At 37.6% G+C, this 21,212-nt stretch overlaps 1 protein-coding gene across 4 annotated transcripts in view; it reads left to right on the plus strand.

Moving 5' to 3' along the window:
- Positions 1-21,212, plus strand: part of IL1RAPL1 (interleukin 1 receptor accessory protein like 1) — a 670,406-nt gene that overhangs the window by 632,544 nt on the left and 16,650 nt on the right. For all 4 annotated transcript variants that reach the window (XM_058043156.1, XM_058043167.1, XM_058043178.1 and 1 more), the window contains 2 exons: positions 8,587-8,719; positions 10,722-10,867. In XM_058043156.1, the coding sequence (XP_057899139.1) occupies positions 8,587-8,719; positions 10,722-10,867 (279 nt within the window). The remainder of the gene's footprint in view (positions 1-8,586; positions 8,720-10,721; positions 10,868-21,212) is intronic.

Below are 21,212 nucleotides of genomic sequence, written 5' to 3' on the forward strand. Positions count from 1 at the left end.
GACCACCAGAGTAAGACAGAGTGTTTACTTGTTGCTTGGAGTCCCAGGAGTCTCTTTATAAGAGCCCAGGTGTATGTGACACTGTGCATGCTACTTTCAAACACTCTAATTTTATTTTCTTTTTTATATCTTCAATATGCAGCCCATCTCTACAGCATTTTTCTCAGAATACCTTCTTACCCAAATAATTCCATGCAGCCTGCTCAGTCCTACTCAGTGGTAAACTTGTTTATGAAGAAAGAGCAAAGAGAGGAAAAGAATAGTCAGGCTGACCAATGGAAAATAAACACACAATTTATTATTTAGTATATATGCATGACTCCAAAGGTGAGAATTTGATGTATGCACTCAGATTACCTAATGATGATATAAACACTGCAGTCCCTCTCTTCAAAGCAGCTAAAGAGCAGCTATTATAAGACATTCCAGTAAAACATATTTTCTAATGCTGCTTATTAAATTCTGTGTCCAAAGACATCAACAGGATGAACAGGTAGGAGATGAAAGAGCCACAAGAAGTTGAATTTGTATTTAGCCTGAATTGATAAAGCTGATCCTTAATATTGTTGATATTTACATTTAAGTGTGATCTGACATTAGGTTGCTTGCAAAGTTTGGGAAAAGAAGTATGTCATTCATCACTATCTAGAATCCAGAGCATCATCTGCTATTCTTTGTACAGAACATATTGCTCAGTGCACCTGAGAGGGAGGCTGGGAGAAGGTACTGCTTGTGATGATTTATGAGCAGAGTTTTTGACATGGACTAGCACCCACCAGAGGCCTAAGCAAACCCACCATAGTCTGTTCAGAGAGAAGAGGAAAACAGGATTTATAAAAAAACCTCCACAGCAAGGCATTTGAATGCTTTTGTCGGCTGGAACAACACAGTTCAGGTTAAAAAAAAAAAAAAGAAAGGCAATTGTATCAACGGTTTTCACAAGCAAAATAAAGCAGAAAGGGAGCTGTGCTGTTATGTGTTATTCAAGTAGTTCCTCAGCAAAACAAGTCCAGCAAAAGCTGTGTTCTGAGCAAGAGAGCCACTCAAGTCCCTCTTTGAGCCTGCTGCTGCTTTACCTCTGGATTCTGTTTGGGATGGAGAAATATGCAGTGAGAGAACTTACTCTAGCTTTGTAGTTTCTTGAGGCCCAGAGTCACTAACAGAACTGCAGGAGCTTATAGGTCCTATTGCATTTCTTGCCAGTAAATATTCTTTACCAGAGGGACACACATTGATTTTTAATTTTTTTTTTAACTCTCCAAAACATGAAGGCCTTAAGCAAGAAACCTCTCTTGCATAAAAACATGACTCAGAGCAGTACTCCACAAAGCCAAAGACACAAAGCCTTTCTGGAGGTCAGTGACTGCTGAGGGCAGTGGCAGCCCCAGGTGTGGGACCTGGGGACTCTGCAGGCACAGGAAGGAACCACAAGGTCCCTTATGGGAGCCCTTTTGGACCCCTTTGTGCAATGGGAAATTGAGGCTGTCAGCACAAAGGCTGTTTGTTTGTTTTTTTTTTTACCATGTAACTTCATTCAAATGAAAATACCACAACACCATAATCAAAGGCAGTGTGGTTTAAAGGGAATCCAGAAACAAAATACTGAACAATATTGAGCTGTGCATGGCATGAACACATTTAAAGTTCCCAAGACACAAGTCTCTGAGTGGTAGCAAAGATGTGCATTTTGACATTTAGAGCTACCTCTTCCTCTTTTCCTTTGTTTTCAATTAGAGATATTTTGTTACCTAGGATATTTTCTAGTGACTTTTATCTAAAAACAGCTTAGCTTTTAAAAAACAAATTATCTTTAGATCTCACAGAGAGGGCACAATAAAAAAGTGTTTATAAATGCATTTTTAAAAATTAAAATAATAATTTCTAGAGTAAAAGTTAAGTCAAGCTTGTTAAACAATTGCAGTGGCTCTCCTTTTCTTTAGCAATACTTGCTTTATGCTTGTGATAGCTGTCTTCCACTCCAGCCTCTACTTCTGAAGAGGAAGGAGTGAAAAAATACTTGATGAACAGCTAATTTATCAGCCTGACATTACCATCTATCAAGAGGAGAGGCCTGCTGTTAGGAAAATCAAGATTATTGGTTCAGAGGTTTTGTTACCTCTTGTGAAACGAGGGCAAGTTTGACAATCTATGCACCTGAGAGGTTCTGGACATCCTGAGCCCCAAGTCCCATACATCACTGCAGCTTCTGCAGTCTGCTCTGGTGGTTGCTGTCTTCATTTACTCTTTCTGAGTCTTTCTGACCCATTCAAAGCAGAAAGGATCTGGGTTTCTTTTCCTTCACAAGCCATGAAGAAACCCACTACAAAATTTTTGTACGCATAGGTGAATCTTGGATCTCACTGTATATATTTGAGTTCAGCACCTTATAAAGGTGCTGAACTATCTCAGGGCTGATCAGCAGGAACACATAGACAGGAACATACAGACCTTTCCTTCAGGGGACCTGCTGCTGAGTTGGAATTCAGCAGATAGAAGCCCTGGAAGGCAAAGGGCTTTTCATGTGGTAATGGGTAACTGTGAACAGGGGAATGACTTCAGCTCTATGGTGAACCAGGACTATCTGCTTGGTGAAAAAAAAAACCAAAAAAACCCACGGAAAAATCTAATGGATAAGAATTAGGTTTTTGGTTTTTTTCTTTCCAATAAAAAAAAAAAAAAAAAAAAAAAAACCTCCAGAAATGGAAAGAAGGGATTTGTTTAACCTCTTCCCTAAGCAGTGATATTTACAAACTCTAGAATTTTAAAAACTGCAATCTCTGGTCTTGTTGAGCACCTTCTCCTGATTTGTCCTGATATTTTTTTTTTATTGTAGAGGAATGTAGCGTGTACTCTAAGTTTACACTATTGTGGTCTGAAGGACATGTTCATAACATAAAATGTTTTTTAGATTCCAATGTAATCAAAATTCAACTCTGCAGCACAGCAAAATATGGACAGGCCTATTAATGAAGAAATATAGCTGTGTAATCACACTCAGCACTTTGTATGATGCTTGCATGATAACACTTAGTGAATGATTATGTCGAACCCTCTCAAACTTACATATACTGAATTCAAAATAGACAGCATTTGTACATTGTACCTTCACAACTGTATGGAGGCAAAACCTGATGACTTGCCAAAAACACAAAAAAACTACTACTCAGTGCTGAGATTAGAATATTGCAATTCCCAGGTTACAGTTATGTTTCAGAAAATAATATTTGGTTTTGCTTGGTTTTGTTTTGGTTGGCTGGTTCGTTGTTCCATTTTTCCTAACTCGCTATGGGAAATGTGCAGCAGGACATTTACATTATGTTAAGGGAGCACAAGATATCAAGATGCAAGAATGTGTATGGAAACTGGATGGTACACAGCAATAGGGGGTGCTTTGTGCATGCAGGGAAGGAACCCAAAAGAATCTCTGCAGTTCACCCTCTTCTAAGAGGATCCTTACAGATCAAGGGTAGATGATGATTTGATCAAGTCACACAGCTGAAAACTACATGGTACCTATGGTACCTCTTTTATTTTTTTGGGTTTTTTTTCTTAATCACATTTGCATGAAGGCTTTCAAATACTGTTGAATTGTTTTAGGACACAAGACTTCTCTGAAAATGAGAGCAGCTTCTACTTACCTGCCCGCTGGCCTTGTCAGATGACATTGGCAAAACAAGTGGGTCATTGACTTGTTTCTGTCAGTGCTGATCTGTCACACCTGGGAAGTTACCAGCTTTCATTGCCCTCCACTTGGAAGACTGATAATTTGGCAGTATTTTTTTCCTCAAATATGAATGGAAATAATAGTATTTAATTCCTGTGTGCAAGATTTTGATTGCATCTCTCTTGACCTTTTACAATTTCATTTTGAGAAGTGAACATTACAAATAAATGGCATACTTGTAAGTCTGTAGGTATTGCCTAGACATTTCCTGTATATAAGTTGTACAGTAAAAGAAAGTCCCACATTTCAGTGCACTTAACATTTTCAGTCTTTTGGCCCTCAATATTACTAGATGTTGAGCATGGCTCTCAAACACTTCTATAATATGTTTTTGAGAAATCTTCTAAAAAGAGGTTGCAGAGCATTTTTTATTATTACAGTTGCTGCCATCAAGAAATGGTTGCCCTTCACTGTGGAATCTGTCAAATCAAAGGAGAGGAAGGTGCTGTCCTGCTCCACGGTAACTTGTGTGAGCAGCAGTGTGAGTGGAATCTCAGCTGACCACACAAGATGGCATTTCAGCAATCACAAAACATTCACTATTTTCTAATTACAGCTAGCCCGTTCTTAGCAGGCTGATGTTTTTAACGAGAAGTTATTCGCTAGGAATTTCCTCTTTTATTTTTTAATAATGTTTGGAAGTTAGACAGTGCCCTCTGCTGGGCACAGGCTCCCCAGCAGTACTTTGCAAAGAGCCCCAAATGTTGATAATTTGTGAAAATGAACAAAAAAATTTGTATTGTTCTGCTCGAGATATTTGCTGGTTTCAAGGAAAAACACCTTTTTGTGGTCTCTTCTTGCATTCTGCTCTACTTGAAAGCATACTGTGCAACAAAAACGGGTCTGAGTTTGGATGGCAAAGAGCTTTTTACTAATTAAATTTGAACCCAGTTGGCCTTAGCTGAGTGTGATTTTATCACAGGGAGCAGCAGGAGCATGTAGTGCTATACATTCAAATTTTTACAAAAATAAACTCAATACTGTAAGAGCATATTGATCAGAAAAAAAGGTCCTGTTTTTCTGTGTAGAGAAAAACACAGTTGAATTTACTTCTTATGTGTTCTCTTGCATGTCTTTGGTGCATTATTTCACAGATTTAAAAATTTATAATTATACTGAGAAGTCAAAAGTGTTATTTTTCTCTTTATGATTTAAGTTGTTTTGCTTTTCTGTTTGTTGTTTTGAGGGGATGCCAATAAAATTAGCAACACTGTAAGTTTCACTTAATAATTCTATTCTGATGCCTTTGGATTTTTCCAGGGTCCATTAAAAATATGAAGCAAAACAAAAAAACCACCACAAACAAACCAAAACAAAGCATTTAACTCAGGATATAACTTGAATTTACATCTTACAGCAAAGGGGACAGAAGTAGATGAATTTCCCTAGTAATTTAATTGAAAATGTTTAGTAAATTTCAAACGTGAAATTAAAATCCTTCAAAAACAGGCTAGGAAACTGTAGTAATCCAGCATTTACAGAAAAGTTTAAAGTAATGGCATAGAAAGCATTATATATCCTTTCATGAAACTTGTATGGCTTTCAGATCTGTCCTCTGGTTTTACTCAGTACAGAAAATACATGGAGAGAAACAGTTGCCTAAGGTTAACTGCGAGGGATTTCTATTAATTGATTGATAGGTTTTTTTATACCTTAGCTTAAAGATGAAGCGCAGCAGCTCCTGTATTTATTACATGTTTCATGTTTCTACAAATCTGCAGACTTTTAAAAGCAGGATGTCCATGCAGAACAGCTGCTTGGTGCCACAACAGAGATTGTGTCTGCTCACTTCAAAGCTGAACTTTGGGGGTAAAACACAGCCCCTCCTACAGCATTCAATCACTCTCATGGTGGCAGCTCTGCGTATAAATCAAGATGTGATCCCAAAATACTCTGTCCATTCCTGGCATGGCCCTGCAGTCAGGTTTTATTTACATGAGCCTGCAGCTGGAAGCCTCTTTGCTTCTCCAAGGGAGCTCCGTGCCCTCTGCCCAGAGCTGTGAGTTCTGGATAGCAGAGCCCCTTATTAATGGTCACAGTCGGTCATTAGCTGGTCACTGAATCTTCCTTGATGGCCAGCTAATGAACATCCCACTGGCTTATTGTGAAGATTGGTCAAGATAGACAGAACAGGTAATTTATAGCTGAAGCCCCAGCATGCTAATGGCCTTCCCTGAGTACCTGCAATCAACACAGTGCTGCTAAGTGGCATTGCATTCTTCCTAATTTATTCCTCACTGGCAACTATTTCACGTTGAATGGAGACCAGATTCTACACTTAAAGATATGTTTGCATGTTTTATTTAGGGAGAAAATTTCTTTAAGAATTTAATACAGAAAACAACCTTAATCTTAAAAACGCTCTGGTTTTCTTAAGTTTTGCCCTTATCAGAAGATGTTTATTTTAAAAAAACGAATCTATGTTCATAACATTCTTCTATAAAAGGCTCAGAAGCCCAGCCAGAGCAAAAATTATGTCTCAGGGGTACCTGTTAGCTGCAGGAGCCTGGAGAGCTTTGATGGTTCAGCACCTGTGGTGTGTAATCTCTGTGAATCGTGGATAAATTGGCCAGAAGTTACAGCCTCTCTAACTGTGATCTTGCCAGCTCTTAAAAGCTATAAAGTTTCAACCAAGCCTTGGCTTGGTAGGAAAGCCCTGGAAAAAGCCCAAGTGGCAGTGATGCATTAGGTAGCACTCTGAGTCTGGTGGATAATGCCATAGGGGTTGTCCAATTATCACAGAAACCTTCTTTGGCTTTACATGTGCAGGTACTTTCTCCCATTTCAAGAATGCACGGATTCCACTGTGGCCAAGACTTTCATAATCCTTTAAGGTTTTATATTTTCATTTTCACAAGTTCAAGCATCATAATTATGATGCAAAACCAAAACAAAAGCAAACAACCCCACCTTCCAGTTGGTATATAGCTGCATGCAACTGTTATAAGAAACCAGGTTTGCACGGCAAGGAACCAAGAAATTCATCGTGTTCCACTACAGATTTTCATGCACTTGACCTACAATATGTCCCCATGCTCATCTCATTCCCTTCAAATGGCTTCAAGATCCCAAAAATCTTTCTCCCAGTGGTTCCAAATTGCACTTCTTGAGCCATGAAGAGATTGAGAAATTGAGTTTCCAAGGAGGTGTCCTGACCATGGCTCCCTGGGGTTTGAAAACAGGAGCTGTGCTTGTCTTTAGAAAGAGAGGCTTTGCCTTCTCTCAAGAGACTTATCTTATATTTGGCAGCTTTGTTCTAGAATAAGTAAGATTATTAAAATTTCTCATTATTCAGAGATTCCATTTCATACTTTTTGATTATAAAGGAGACACTTCTCTCCATCCTAGTTTCAAGTACTGGAATACTCCTGTCTCTTTAGCAAGCATTGCTTGCAAAAGGTATGGTAGCAACCAAACCTTCCTGAAATGACTAAAAGAAAATGAGATCCTAAAGTTCCAAAACACATTGTGTGAGTAGCACAAATGGTATTTGCCTTGATGTTGCACATTTGGAACAAAAACATTTGATTCTGTACCTTTCGTGCCATGGATGTGAGAGTTCAAGCCAGTCATTTATGAGACATTTATTGTCTTAGAAATGTTTATTTATTAGTCATTTATAAGACATTTATTTAATAATTACTTGTCTTGTTACACAGAATCCTGCATTTGTTTTCATGCTAAAAAGTAAATATGAAATTCAAATATTAATGTTGTATGTTTGAGAAAGACCAGGTCCTGACCCAGAACAGTGTATTTTTGAGGAAATTAATTGAACCTAGATGGACTTAAGGCATCTTGGTACAGATGCAGTAGTGGTAAAAACACTTTTCTCTTATTTTTTGTCCAGGAGCTGTGGTCTGTGTTAGGTTTAAAGTCCAAAAATTAAAAACTGAAAGTGTCAATAAAATGTTAATTTGGTCTTAGCAGTAATATAAACTCCATGGAAATACTCTCTTCATGAGGGGAAAAGACCTCTTCTTAAATCCCCACACTTCCTTAAGTTACTGTGCAATTATCCCCTAAAGGAATGCGTGTGGCAGTTTAGAAGAGTTGCTGCATGTTGAGACAAATCTCTTTGCAGCAACCAATGGGAGATCTTCAGCTGTGTCTGTCCTCTTGCTTTATCCAGTCTTGCCAACACACAAAAACTGTGCAAATTGCCATTTCAATCCCTGCATGTGCTCAAGGTAAAGCCCAAAGCCAAGTGGTACAGAGTGTAAGGTTCTGTATGAAAATAAACAAAGTGAAGACATATTAGTTTCTTAAATCCTCGTTATAATGTTTAAATAAGTAATGCTATGCATATATATGAAATTTCTGCTCCCCGCTGCATGTTCTGCTAATGGTTCTTCCCATTCTAATGGCTTATAATGCTCAGAATTAGTACACAGGGGCTTTTTCCAAACTTTCCTGCTAAAGTATAGCAATGAGCACACATCTTTCTACCAGAAATCCCTTGGGAGTGGAACTCGACAGGAATATACCAGCCTCTTTGCAGAAACCATTGCAAGGCTGAACTAACACAGATGTAATTGCACGTCTATTTTACCTAACTTTTATCTTTTTCAGAGTAAAAGAAGAATTTGTTAAGTTAGCTCCTTTTGAAAAGACATAATCTCTGATATCCTTACCAAACAGAAAATGTATTGAAAAAAATTAATCCTGTTTTTACATATAATTTAATTTCATTTTTATTACATTTATTTTCAGAAAATGTATTGTGTCAAGAGAAGCAGATAGTCTTGGAAACTTTCAACAGCAGCTGGAAATTGAGGAGCCCTCTGAATATTATGTTTTTTTAAAAGCAACTGATTTTATGTTTTGATATAAACATATTTTCTTACATTTTTTTGCAACAGGTGGTTCTGCTAATCTAACCTGCAGAGCTTTCTTTGGATACAGTGGAGATGTCAGTCCTTTAATCTACTGGATGAAAGGGGAGAAGTTTATTGAAGATTTGGATGATAATCGAGTCTGGGAAAGTGACATTAGGTAAAAGGTTTTTTCTTTTTTTCTCTATATTTTTTATAGTTAATGTTATACTTTTTATCAGAGACTAACCAAGGAGAATATTTGGTCTGATCTTTTTTTTTTGCAACATCATCCGTTTGCTTTTTGACTCCACCAGTAAAGAACAGAAAAATGCCCTCTTCAGCCAAATCTAATGTTAGAGACTTGCAAAAGCAGAATAGCTACCCAAAAAGAGCTGTAATCTTGACCAGCTGGAATTTACCTTTTCACAATGTGTGCTGGAATTTACCTTTTTCAAAATGTGGCAATCTACAAAAACAATCACGAGGACACTTAGTAAGATGAAATAAAGAAAAATTAATATCTTCAGAAAATCAGATTAAAAAGTATTTTCAACATTAAACCTTAACTAAATGGTGAAGTTTGACTTCCCTTTTGGAATGTTTTAATTTCTTCTTTAAAAATACCTGAGTTCCTTGGGATGTTATCTGGCTTGTGAGAGCCAAGCATCCTGTTATGTGGGCTGCTTATATCTGCTGAAATACTTGTTTTGGAGAGGATCTGGTAATTCATGCCATATACTTCTACTGCTCCTAAAAGTGCTGCCTCATTTAGAAATTAAGGACAAATGTGGATTCGTATTGAGAATTACATGCTTGACGTAGCTTACTAAATCCTAGCCAATATGAAATATCTGCTTGGATCTAAAGAGATTCCTTTTTCATTTATAACTCTGTATGTATGAATATCTCTGTTTCTATGTATCACAGAAATTAAAACTCGGAAATTCAGGCAAATCTTAGTGTGCATGTAATGGTTTAACCTCAGCCAGCAAGTTCCTCACAGCCACTCACTCACTCACCTCCCTGTTATCCCCCTCAGGTGGGGAGACGTACGAGAATAGAACTTGTGGGTTGAGATAAAAACAGTTTAATATTTGAGAAAAAATTAGAGATTATAATAGCAGCAATAATATTAATTATAATAGTAAACATATATTAATAATAATTGTAATGAAAATGAGACATAGAGGAATAGAACCCAAGAAAAAGAAATTATGCACAATATTATCACAATTAGCAAAAGCAAGTAGACCTCAGTGACCTTCAAGGTCATGATCCCCAGACATAGGCAAGAAGGAAGTGTATTTTATCCCAGAGTACTTCAAGTTTATTTTACAAAAGTCAAGATCAAGACATTAAATGGCTTGTGACAATAAATTCAGCTATATTTTTTAAAACTTTCCCAACTCCTTCATCCAGTGACTTGGCTAGCTGATGACTGACAAAAAAGTGACAATAAACCTGTTACAACTTTCTTGTTTTGTGGAGGGAGGAGCAGAAAAGCTCATTTCCATTTCATTTGTCAGGTCTGCAATCATTTGTCATTTCCTTTCCTGAGTTCATGAAACCACTGATGGTCTTGTTAAGAGGGAAAGAAAGTAATGGGAAGACAGGTGGGGTCTAACATAGAAAGCTTTTTATTTATAATCTCTGTGAGCTAGCAGCACCTGGTGTACCAGTTCTTCCTACTGTTTGATAAAACGTTATAAAATTTTGTCATGTATTCCAGAAATTCTTTCTCCAACCATGGCATGAACACATTGTTCCTGAGTGGCATGTTGAAAAGCCTCAGAAAAAGGACAAATATTGTGTTTGGCCCAGACTCCTGGTGTGAGTCTAAAAGCCCAGAATAACTGTTTTCAGTTTTCTCCCTTCTACCATTCCAAGACTTCATGGATCAGAGTCTCCATCAAAGTGTGCAATGATATATTATCCGTGTGCATATCATTCTTCTTTAAAAAGACAATGAACTGCAGCTCTCATTAACATTTACAAAGCCAAACCTCCTCATTAGAAGTGAGGAAGAAAAGGGCATGATATAATAAATTAAGATTGCATCAAACCATAACCAAATTTGAAGCCAGAGAGTTGTGAGTTGCAAGCAGCATTGTTATGTCATGATTATCTAAAGCTTCACTGTGGTACAAGCAGAACAGCATCAATGGTTGTTTTTTCCTCAGGGTTCTCAAGGAACATCTCGGGGAACAGGAGGTTTCCATCTCATTGATTCTTGACTCAGTTGAAGAGGCAGACCTGGGAAATTATTCCTGCTACGTCGAGAATGGGAATGGACGCCGCCATGCCAGTATTCTTCTACACAAAAGGGGTAAATATGCAGCTTTTCTCCATAAAAGGGTAAAGTGTAGGGGTGGTCACTTTGTAGAGATTCCCTCTGATGCAGGCATGAATTTTAGGTCCCTAAGAATTAATAGTCGATGGTTATTTTTCCCGAAGGAATTTGTACAACTTGCAAAATAAAAGAGGAAGAATGTTGTTAATTATGGCTGTCATTGGAAAAAAATACAGTAACCCCTTCTAACTAGATCTCTATAAAAGATGCATTTAATAATTCATTAACTTTAAAATTTATGAAGGCTCAATAGTAGGAAACTACAGGTGATACAACTGTAATAATTTTCAGTAAGAAAAAGAAATTAAATTTTAGGAAAACCAAAAAAAACCCACCTTCTACATCTTTCAGAAATGCCACCTAAACCCCAAGCCAGGGGGGTTCCTGCATAGCCTGACATGGACATTTTCCTTCCAACACTTTTGTTTAACATCAACATTTCTGAAGTGAAACATCATGAGAGAAGCTTCTAAGAACCTCCCTGCTTCCCCTCACCACTCACATCCCATGATCCCAGCCTGCCTAATGGGATCTCCCACCGAGATAATTACAGGGAGATGGAAAATCTCCTGCAAATCGAAGCTCCCAGACCCATTTTGTCCACTTTACCTCGCAGAGGGGGCTCCACATCCCTGGGACTGACACTCCCTGCTCTCATGAAGCTTCCTGTTGACTTCAGAAAGCAAAGAATAAGCAGGAGCAGTGTCTGCATTTTGCTGACATTCCTGTGCTTTTTTTGGATTGTTTGTAAAAGTCAGCAAACCAGGATCTTACTGTGGTGCTGAAGTACTTGTGGCATCTCAATTTATATCAAAGCAGTGGTATCTTCCCTAAATTTAGTTTTGTAGTATGAAAAGTCTGTCTAAGCTTAGAAAGAAACCATAAATCAAGAGAGTGTGACCAATTTATTTAAAAGTATTGTTGGGTACCTCCAATTGCTTGAATAGAACTTTATTTGTCATCATTTTTCTAAACTGTTTTGCTTCTTAAAAAGATGCAGATGTTAATTACCAGATATTCAGCTTAGCCTGGCATTTATCATATTTTCTTGAATTTTCTGAGATGAGGAATTAACTTCTTAAGTAGTTGAACCTCAACAATATACCAGCTAGTAGTCATATACTCTGGTTCAGAGACATTTGAACCCAGAGCAAGAACTTAACCCAAAAAACACTGAAATCCAACAACTTTCTCTAAGCAATCAAATTACTTGATGGAATACTGAAAATATAAAAATTTAAAGCTCAAATTACTTTAAAACCAATACTTATTTAACTGACACCTATTAAGTCACATGCTGATGCTTAGTCCCTATTTACTCTTCCATACAAGCAGTAGCTCCAAGACTGAAAACATGTAAGTCTTCTCTGTTCTGTGACAACCAGATCTTTAATTTAACTTTGTGCATGCATGAATTTTGCAAGAATCTACTTTCCTTGCTCCCTTTCTTAGAGAACTCAGTAAGTCAGACATACTAAAGTATGTGGCCTCATGGCAACATGCTTAAGAGGAAGTAATCTCAATATTTAATTGCCCTTATAAATAGTAAAAGGACAAAAATAGCAGAAAAACTCCCAAAAATATTTTTTTCCTCTTTAAGTAAGGCTGAATCTGAAATAGATCAGGAAGCAAAATCTGTTTTGCCCTCGAAAGACAAAAGGTGCCAGATACAAGCCCTCTGCACATTTTGCATGTTGAAAAGTGTTTCAGTGAAATGATAAATTAAGCATGGCAGATAAAAATTTGAGCTAGTCTCTCAGGTCTCCTAGGAAGAGGAGTTTTGCACTGCTTTCTTAGTCTCATGTACATCACCATGACAACCTTTCAGTTTAGATTTCCTTGTTTAGATCCATATTTAGCCTCTGCTAGGAATGAGTTAGCTGTTTATTAATTTCTGATTTTTTGGCTGACTTAGACCAATTGGGACCCAACAATTGGGTAAATTTGCTTCCTGAACACCAAGATATTTGCAGATGTAGTAGTTTTGGCTGGTTTTCTAGCTAGTGATCCTTTTTTTCAGCAGTATAAGAGTACAAAAATGATGAATCTGGAATGTTCATTGCATACCTGAGAAAGAAATTATAATCCTTCTTCAACTTCCTGTGTGGAACATTATCACCAGGATCAGAAGGGATAGCAAAGCGGAAAACTCTGCTGCTGAATAGAGAGTTCCTGAGAAAAGAGGTATTTAGGGCTAAATGCTGCAGTGGGTATTCAGGTACAAAGTTTAAGCCTTTCTAACACCCTTGCAACTGCTGCTTCACCCTGGTCAGTAGAGCCTCTGTACACTTAAAAGTCCAGGTGGAGATTTTAGACATACCTACGCTTAGGCCCTGAAAGCATAAGAAGCCGACAGTCTAAATCACCACAAAAAGCCTGGATACATCTTCCTTCACATTGCCCCTGTCAGCCCCACAGGGACACACTCTCACCTCACAGAATCCCTGAGCAGGCTCCACCAGAGGCTGGTCCTGGCCCAAACCAGAGCCTGGCACATTCCCCAGGGACAAGGGGCTGCTGCCCTTCCCCTGATGTGGCGCTGGAATGGGAAGCCAGAGCCTCTCCTGTCCATGAGCTCATTTCAGGAGGGGAGCAGAGCACAGCACCCCTGGATTCCACCAGGACCTGTGCAGGAAAAGTGAACCCAATGTCAGCATCCAGCGCTGGGGAAAGCTGGGGCCTGGTACCTCCCTCTGGTGCAAACACCAGTGCTCTGTGTCTCAGGGATCCCAGCTCTCATTTTCTCCTGAACTACTGCTACTTTTTGACATCAGTGGATAAACCCTATGATCTATGTTTTTCTGCTGCCAGCTAACAATTTTTAGAGTCCTTAATTTTCTCAGATACTCTGCAAAAGGAGCATTTAACTCAAAGCTAAAGGCAGTAGAGTATTTTAAGTATGACAATGACAATGCTGTTTCCTTTCTCTCATTCATTCCAACAAAATTTGTAAAAAATAGGAAAAATCAATCAGAACCCAAAAGATATAACTTTCATCCCTTCCTGCACCTTCTGACCAAATCCCTTTCACTCTTACAATAATCAAGTTATTTTCTCTTTTATGTGGGGAAAAAAACAACCTACTTGTAATAATCTAAGGTTGATTTTGTTACTTACTGGTAGTAGGTGGCATTGATCATCCAGAGCAATTACAGCAATTAATATTCAGCTAGGTAGAGGAACCTTCTAGAAATTAGTTTTGAGAGTGGTACTGACAGCAGCTAAGCAGAAATTTATTAATGACGGACCAGATTGCGGATGATATAACAGGTGGATAACAGATTACAAGTCCATTTTTTCATAAGTTTTTTAACTAAAGAAGAAAAACTTATAGTCTATCAATGTAGTAGATAAAAATTCAATGCATAAGGAAAAAGAATGCTTTTCTGGAATGTTATGTATTGACAAGTATGACTTTCATGCAGGATCAAAGTCTTCATAATCTTATTTTATCATAGACTGTGTTGTAAATACAGTTTATTATCTAATTATGTGATTATTTTTTTGAAAGTCCTCTCTGTATGTCTTCAAGTAGAACTCTACAGCAAAAATAATCTCAAATTCCATCTTGGCATTATTCTTTAAGTAGTATGGATATTATTTTAAAGGCTTAATAATATTACTGGCATTTTTCCTGGGACAGACAGCAGAACTAAGGTAACATGCTTTCATGCATTTTTAAAAGTATCTAGTTCCCTTTCTTCCCATTGTCATCAACACAGCATTATCATCTAATTTCCTACCCTTACCTCTTTTATGGTTTCAGTTTGTTTTTCTCTGTCATAGGTGTTCTCAGTGGGCATATATGAATCTTGTTGACTGTAAGTTAATGAGGGGTAGTAAAAACAAGTTTGGGGTTTTTTCCTGTCACGAAAAATAAATATTTTCACTGAAATATATTGTTTAGAGAAAGAGTATGTTTAAATTGCCCATGAAAATATATGTCTGAAAAATATGCAAGGTAATATTTCCTGGATGGAATGCATCTTGAGGAACACTACCTTTTTTTAAACTCGTCATTTCTTAATTCATAAACACTATATTAATATTTCCTGTACAATGTAATAGAAAATTTTGAATAGAAAGTAATTCCAAATTATCTTCATATGGTTATTAATGATAACAGAATGGCTGACAAGCACCTTAAGTTGCATTCACTCACATAATAGAGAATATCTGGTTTATTACTTACAGACTTGAATGTGTTATATGCATTTTCAGTCAGTTAGACACAATTTCACACAGTGGTAGTGATGAGTGACAATTAAGACTTAAAAGAGAAAAGAAACTAGTTCTTTTCTACCCTCTGCAAAGAAACCCCAGGTGTTATATCTCCTTTCACCAAAAAGCTTCACAATGCTTCTGAAATTTCTGAAAGAAAACTCATCATATGAAATATGAGAACAATGAGTTATATTTCAGCTTCTGCTAGCTGGACCTGAGTATTTGTTCACTGCAGTAAATCTCTGAGTCTCAGTGGAAGCTTAACTGGAAGAGCTCCAACCCACTTGGTCAGTTCCGACCTTACATGAATCTATCTTCCACTGCATAAAGTATTCAGTTTTTATTTTGCACTGCAGGAAAGGCTTTTCCAAGACCTTCATCAGGTTTTAGAACTGGAATTGAAATTGGATTGGACGGAAATTGATTTTTCATTCACCTATGGCCACTGAAGAAGCCTTCACGTTGTCACTGTGCTCAGCAATGCAAATGTTCATTCTCCCAAGAGGTTCAGGACACAGGCCCAAAGTTCAAATATCAGCTCCCTTCTTGTCCCAAACCTAACTAAACGTGACTGTCCTTTCACACTCAACCTCATCTAAAATCAGTCAAGGAATAGAATACTAAAGACCTCTGCCTGAAAGAAACTCTTCATAAGACCACTCTTTTAATCAGTCAGGTTTTTCTCATCCTTTAGAAAACTGGACTAAGATAACTCCAGTAAGACAGTTTGTAAGATTACTCAGCATGAGTTTTAATCTAACTTCATCTCACAATTCTTCATGCTGACAATGTGTCAAACAAGTTGGTTTGTTTAACAGATTACTTTTTAAAACAACTTTTGTACTACTTTTGTCATAGTACTTCCTTTTATGTAATGTCTAAGTGCAAGTATAACCTTGAATGGCAAGGATGAAAATATTTTCAAATAAAATGTCACAAATTTTCTCACATAATCCATGCATAGCTAAATTATTCTTTACTGTTATCCTCAGGAAAAAAAAAATGCAAACAGTATGTTTTATGATCTTACATCCTTGGAACTCAGTACTCAATTTTTTCCCCACATTTTTAGCACTCCTCGGTGCCTCTTACATTCATTTCTTTAAGAAATTCTAAGTAGAGTAATAGTGTGGGCTTGTCTGATTTCTGTAGTACAATTAACAAATAGAAGTGTCTTGGTTTAGGGTAAATTTGGGAGAAAATTTTCAAAGGGGTTCCTTTAGAAAGCAAATTTCATCAGCCCCTCCTCCAACTGATTCGGGAAAAGATTTCTTTGGAGAGAAGTGGAAAAAAAATGTTTATTTAACAGGCAAAATATTCACTAGAACAAAAAATGAAAATTGAACAATAAAACAATGAACAATATCAAACAATAAAACTTCTTGTCACCCAGAAGAGATGACAAACTCACAAAGTCCTTCTGTGGGCTGTAGCTTGGCTCTCCCAGTCTCTTGTCAGTCCTTCCAGTGCTGGAAATGCCATGGCCCAGGTCAGGCCCTGGTGGCCACAGGTGTGAGCTCCTGGTGCTCTTCTGGGTTTTTAGTCTAGAGAAGGTTTGAACAATTCTAAGAAAAAGAAAAACCATAGTCAAGGGAAGATCTCTACCGTAGCTAGCTAAAAATTAACTAAAAGCAAAGGAGAGCTCTGTCCCGCTGTCTGTCCATGTGGGAGACAACACAGCCCAGGAGAAGGATGCAGTTTCTGATAACAAACTCAGCACTTCTTATCTCCCTTCTTTTGCTCTTGGAACTAGTCTTAAAGGTGCAAAACTTATTTTTAGGCCAAACAGATGAATGGGGATGCAATCATCATAAAGGACAAGAAGTTCTCCTAATGAGGAAAATTTCAGGTCATACACAATTCATTAATTTGGGGAAGATAACCAAAGATTACTGCAGCTCCACACTATGACACTTTCCCCCTTCAATCTGTACCATAAAGTGCCTTTAAAATGCATTTTTATATATTTAAATGTAGTAAGCTTCAGTAACATTGCAGCATTCATATTTTCCCAACCTTACCCTCTTTTGAGCTAACATACTGTTGGGATAGTCAGTGTAATTGCTCTGCTACTGGGAACTTGTCAGCAGAAGTAAAAATGCCATCAGTAAGAATATATTTCTATTATAATAATTTACAATCTCTCTTCTAATAACACTGGAAATCCATCAGCACCAAGGCTCAGATATGTTTTCTGCCCTACTAATGAATAGATTAACAAGATCCCTGTGTTGCATTTGCACACATACATGTTAATGTATATATAATCCCAAACATGACTAGTTCTTTTTCATAAGGGAATTAGGAATATATATTATTTATTGTTATAAAAAATAAAGAAAGAAAATGAGGTCCCAATAGTTCTAATGAATAAAATGAAATTACTGCATTGAAAACCATATGAAAAGCATAACTAAATTCAGCCAGTTTCAGTCAGTTCTGCAGACATCCACAGGCATGGGTGGCCCGTGCTGGCAGAAAGCATATACTTTGTGCTAAGAAATTATTTCATAATCAAGGTAATAAGTAGCTCAAATCTGCTTCTACTGCAATCAGAAGTACTATTGTCCTACAGAATCAATCAGTAATTATTCATAACAGTATCCATGTAGGATATCCATATAGGATATTCACACATACCCATCTAGATACCTTTAGCACAACCAGATTTTTTTATTTTTTTACATTTTGAAACAAGCAAACAAAAGTCCTAAAAAGTAGAGAAAATATTTTATACATACATGTATTGGATATGTGTATGCTGTATAAAGCTGTGGTTCCACATACTTTGGGAAGATTATTTGTTTTACAGCTATGCCATAACAAATACTGTACTTAGCAGGGAAAAAAGAAAGAAAGTAAACAAAAAAAAAAAAAAAAAAAAAAAAGAAAAAAATACATAAATACATGCTTCTTAATTTTAAAACTGTGATTATGGGTTTCTTTGCTGCTAGCTTAAAAGTTTGCCTACTGTTTACGGCTGATCTCTGAAATGAGACTCAGACAAGTGTTCCTGTGTTAGGCAGCTTTCTTCTTCCTTTAGAAGAAAGACACCTGTTTGTAACCAAACCTGCATGTTACAACACTGCAGTCCCTGCTCCCCTTCCAAATTATATTTATTATCTTTATGGTTCCTTTAATAATTGAAGTCTTTGAAAGTATACCCAAACAAACTGAGAACTGCCTCTAACCAAGCCCTATCTCTTTGTGAGTTAAATTATCCAAGACAAGCAGAGAATGGAAATCAGTTTAGGCCACAAAGTTGCAAAGATTTATTTATGTGCTAACCTGAAGCTCTGTGAATAGTCCTGTTGACTTCAGAGGGATTACTTATAGTCCATGAAGTTGAGCAATCTGCGTAAGTGATTGCAAAATTGAAACCTTAGATAGACTGTAATTGGATTTTGAAAAAGGCTCAGAAACTGAATACACAGCTATAAATCACATGTGCTCAAAGTGTTATAAATCACCAAAAAAAAGAATGTTTGAAATAGAATTCTTTTTCTTAGCAGTTCAGCTGTATGAGGGCTAATCAGTGAAAAAAATTAATTTTAAATTTTTACAGATCATTAAATGTAAAGCCCCTGAAGCATGTCATATAAGTCAAAAGATATGCATCTTTGACAGAACACTTTTATTTACTTTCTTCTTACAACTTCAGTTATGATAAGTGAATTACCTGTATGACAGAGTGAAAGGAAGTTCATAAAATATTAGATCTAGGTGAAGATCAAATAGATAACCAACAAAGGTGTCCAATAATTAAGAAGGAAAAGGTATAAAATGAGTGCATTTATTTCAAGCCATATATGCTTGATATTTCGGAAGGACACATGCTTTGTTTTAATTAGCTGTCTCTCACTGAGTTGCTTGGCCAAAGCCTCCTGATAAGGAAAAAAAATTGTAGCCATTGGTCAAAATGCTTGTAACAAATCTTGTTTTAAATTGAAGCTATTTATTCAGAAACCAATCTACTACTGCTGCAGCAATCAATGTGTTTTCCTTGGAGTAGAACTACTCCTGAGCTACTGGAAGACTCTTGTTAATTGCCTGTAACTAAATGATTGCTGTGCTTCTGGATGTAACTCTCTGGCACTTGCTCGTTTGTTGTGTTTAACAGAATGCCTGTCGCCCTAAGGGTTAGCCGAGTAATTTTCCTTTACTATTTTCTACGTTCAGTCTCAGTTCCTTAAGGAGAGACAGGTCTGTAATTTGAGCAACACAGCACTGGGGCTAACTAGACTTTAAAAGGTTTGCACTTCTCATATCTTGCTTCTGATGTGGAATTGTGAAGAAATGGAATCTTTTTAGTATGTAGCCACCACAGAAAACTTGAATTTCAGCAGGAAAAACAGATCACACTTCAAAAGGAGTGTAATGCCTGCTGCAGCAACTGTGCTCAAATCACGCTGTAAAAGGCAGAATAAAGCAGCAGAAAAAAAGGCTATTGTGAAGGTAGCCATGAGCTGCAACCTTGCTCTGCTCTTTACCTTGTCTTTAAAAGTCACTACATCGTTGTTGAAACTGCTGACAGACACATCACCCACACCCTTGGCACCCACAGAGCATTTTTCAGGAGTAAGCTCTGCCTGGGAGGAGCCAGAGCACCTTCCCCAGTTCACGCTGGGAAAACCGAGGCACAGAAACGTGAAATGGCTTCAGTCACTTGAGGGGCCCACAGCAGAGGCAGGACTGAGCCTTCTGCTTCTTCCACCTTCAGTTCAGCTCAACACAGAGTAACACTGTTCCTAAAACCCCTGAGGCATCTCAGAGCCAGCCAGTGGCCTTTTAGGGCACAGCTCAGCATCCTGAAGAAAAACAAACTGAAAACAATCAACCTGGTGTAGCGCTGTGCTGAGGCCAGTCCTCCTGCCTCCATGGTGCTGCATGGAGGTGGCTGTCCCACTTCCAGCACTTCCCATTTCCAGCTCTTCCCACTTCCAGCACTTCCCATTTCCCGCTCTTCCCACTTCCAGCACTTCCCATTTCCAGCTCTTCCCACTTCCAGCACCTTGGGGTGAGCTCAGGCACCTCGTGGGCTGGGTGTAAGGATGCAGCAATCTGCTGGGCTGATCACTGCCCCTCGCTGCCTCTGACCCCTGACAAACTGCACCCAAAGCACAGAGTGAACATGTGCTGGTAGATGCTGTCCAGCACAGAGGAAAGCACAAGCTGGCTCTGCTAGGTCAATAGACCATGAAACTTCCTTTGCAAACAAATCTGTTTAAGAAAGAGCCACTTTGTCTGTGTACCATCACGATGGCTCAGCAGCAACACATGAAAAGGTAATTGCTTATGTTTCAGGCTGACTAGAGAATTTTGTTGTTTGCTTTGATGGCCTAATTAAGGACACTTTCATGTGCTTTCAGATAGATTTTACTGAAGCAAACATAAAGGCATAATCTTACTTTATGGGGAAACATATAACTAAGGGGGACTCTGATGGCAAAAGTGATGCAGTGTATTAGTCTGATTTCATGCACAATGACAGAAAACAGATGAATACCTGCAGTTATTTCTTTCCATTTAATATAAAAATCATTAGTTGAGAAAAAACTTCTGTTTTCCAGTTGCAAAGTTTTTCTTTGCCTTTAGTGAGTCATAGCAGCAGGCACATAAATAGAGTACTTTGTGCCTAGCAACCCGAAATATTAAAGCCTTTCTTCTAGTTACCATTGAACAGCTGCATCACCTGTATTACAAAATGATAAACAGGATATAGTAAGCCAGTGCAGAGTAATTTCCATTTCCATTTATATTCTAAAATACTGCATTACTTGTCTATGCAAACCACATTTTATCAAATGTTTTTAATAACATTTCCCTCTCTGGACCAGAAAAGTATTGGGAGTTTGAAATAACCACGCCAGTCTTAAAAATATCTAACACAAAAGAGTTTCCAGCACAGTTTTGGAACGAATGACATGGAATATAAATGCCTTTTTATTTTATTTTATTACACTTTTAGTGTCTTCTAGAGAGCAATGAAATCTTCTTACAGTTGCCTCATAATAATATAAAAAAGGTGTGTGATTCTCAGTAGATGCTGTAAAATAAATGAAATTTTCAATTTTTCCTCTAACCTTTTATTTCTCTA

The sequence above is a fragment of the Melospiza georgiana genome, chromosome 2, assembly GCF_028018845.1.
Source record: "Melospiza georgiana isolate bMelGeo1 chromosome 2, bMelGeo1.pri, whole genome shotgun sequence".
NCBI lineage: Eukaryota > Metazoa > Chordata > Aves > Passeriformes > Passerellidae > Melospiza > Melospiza georgiana.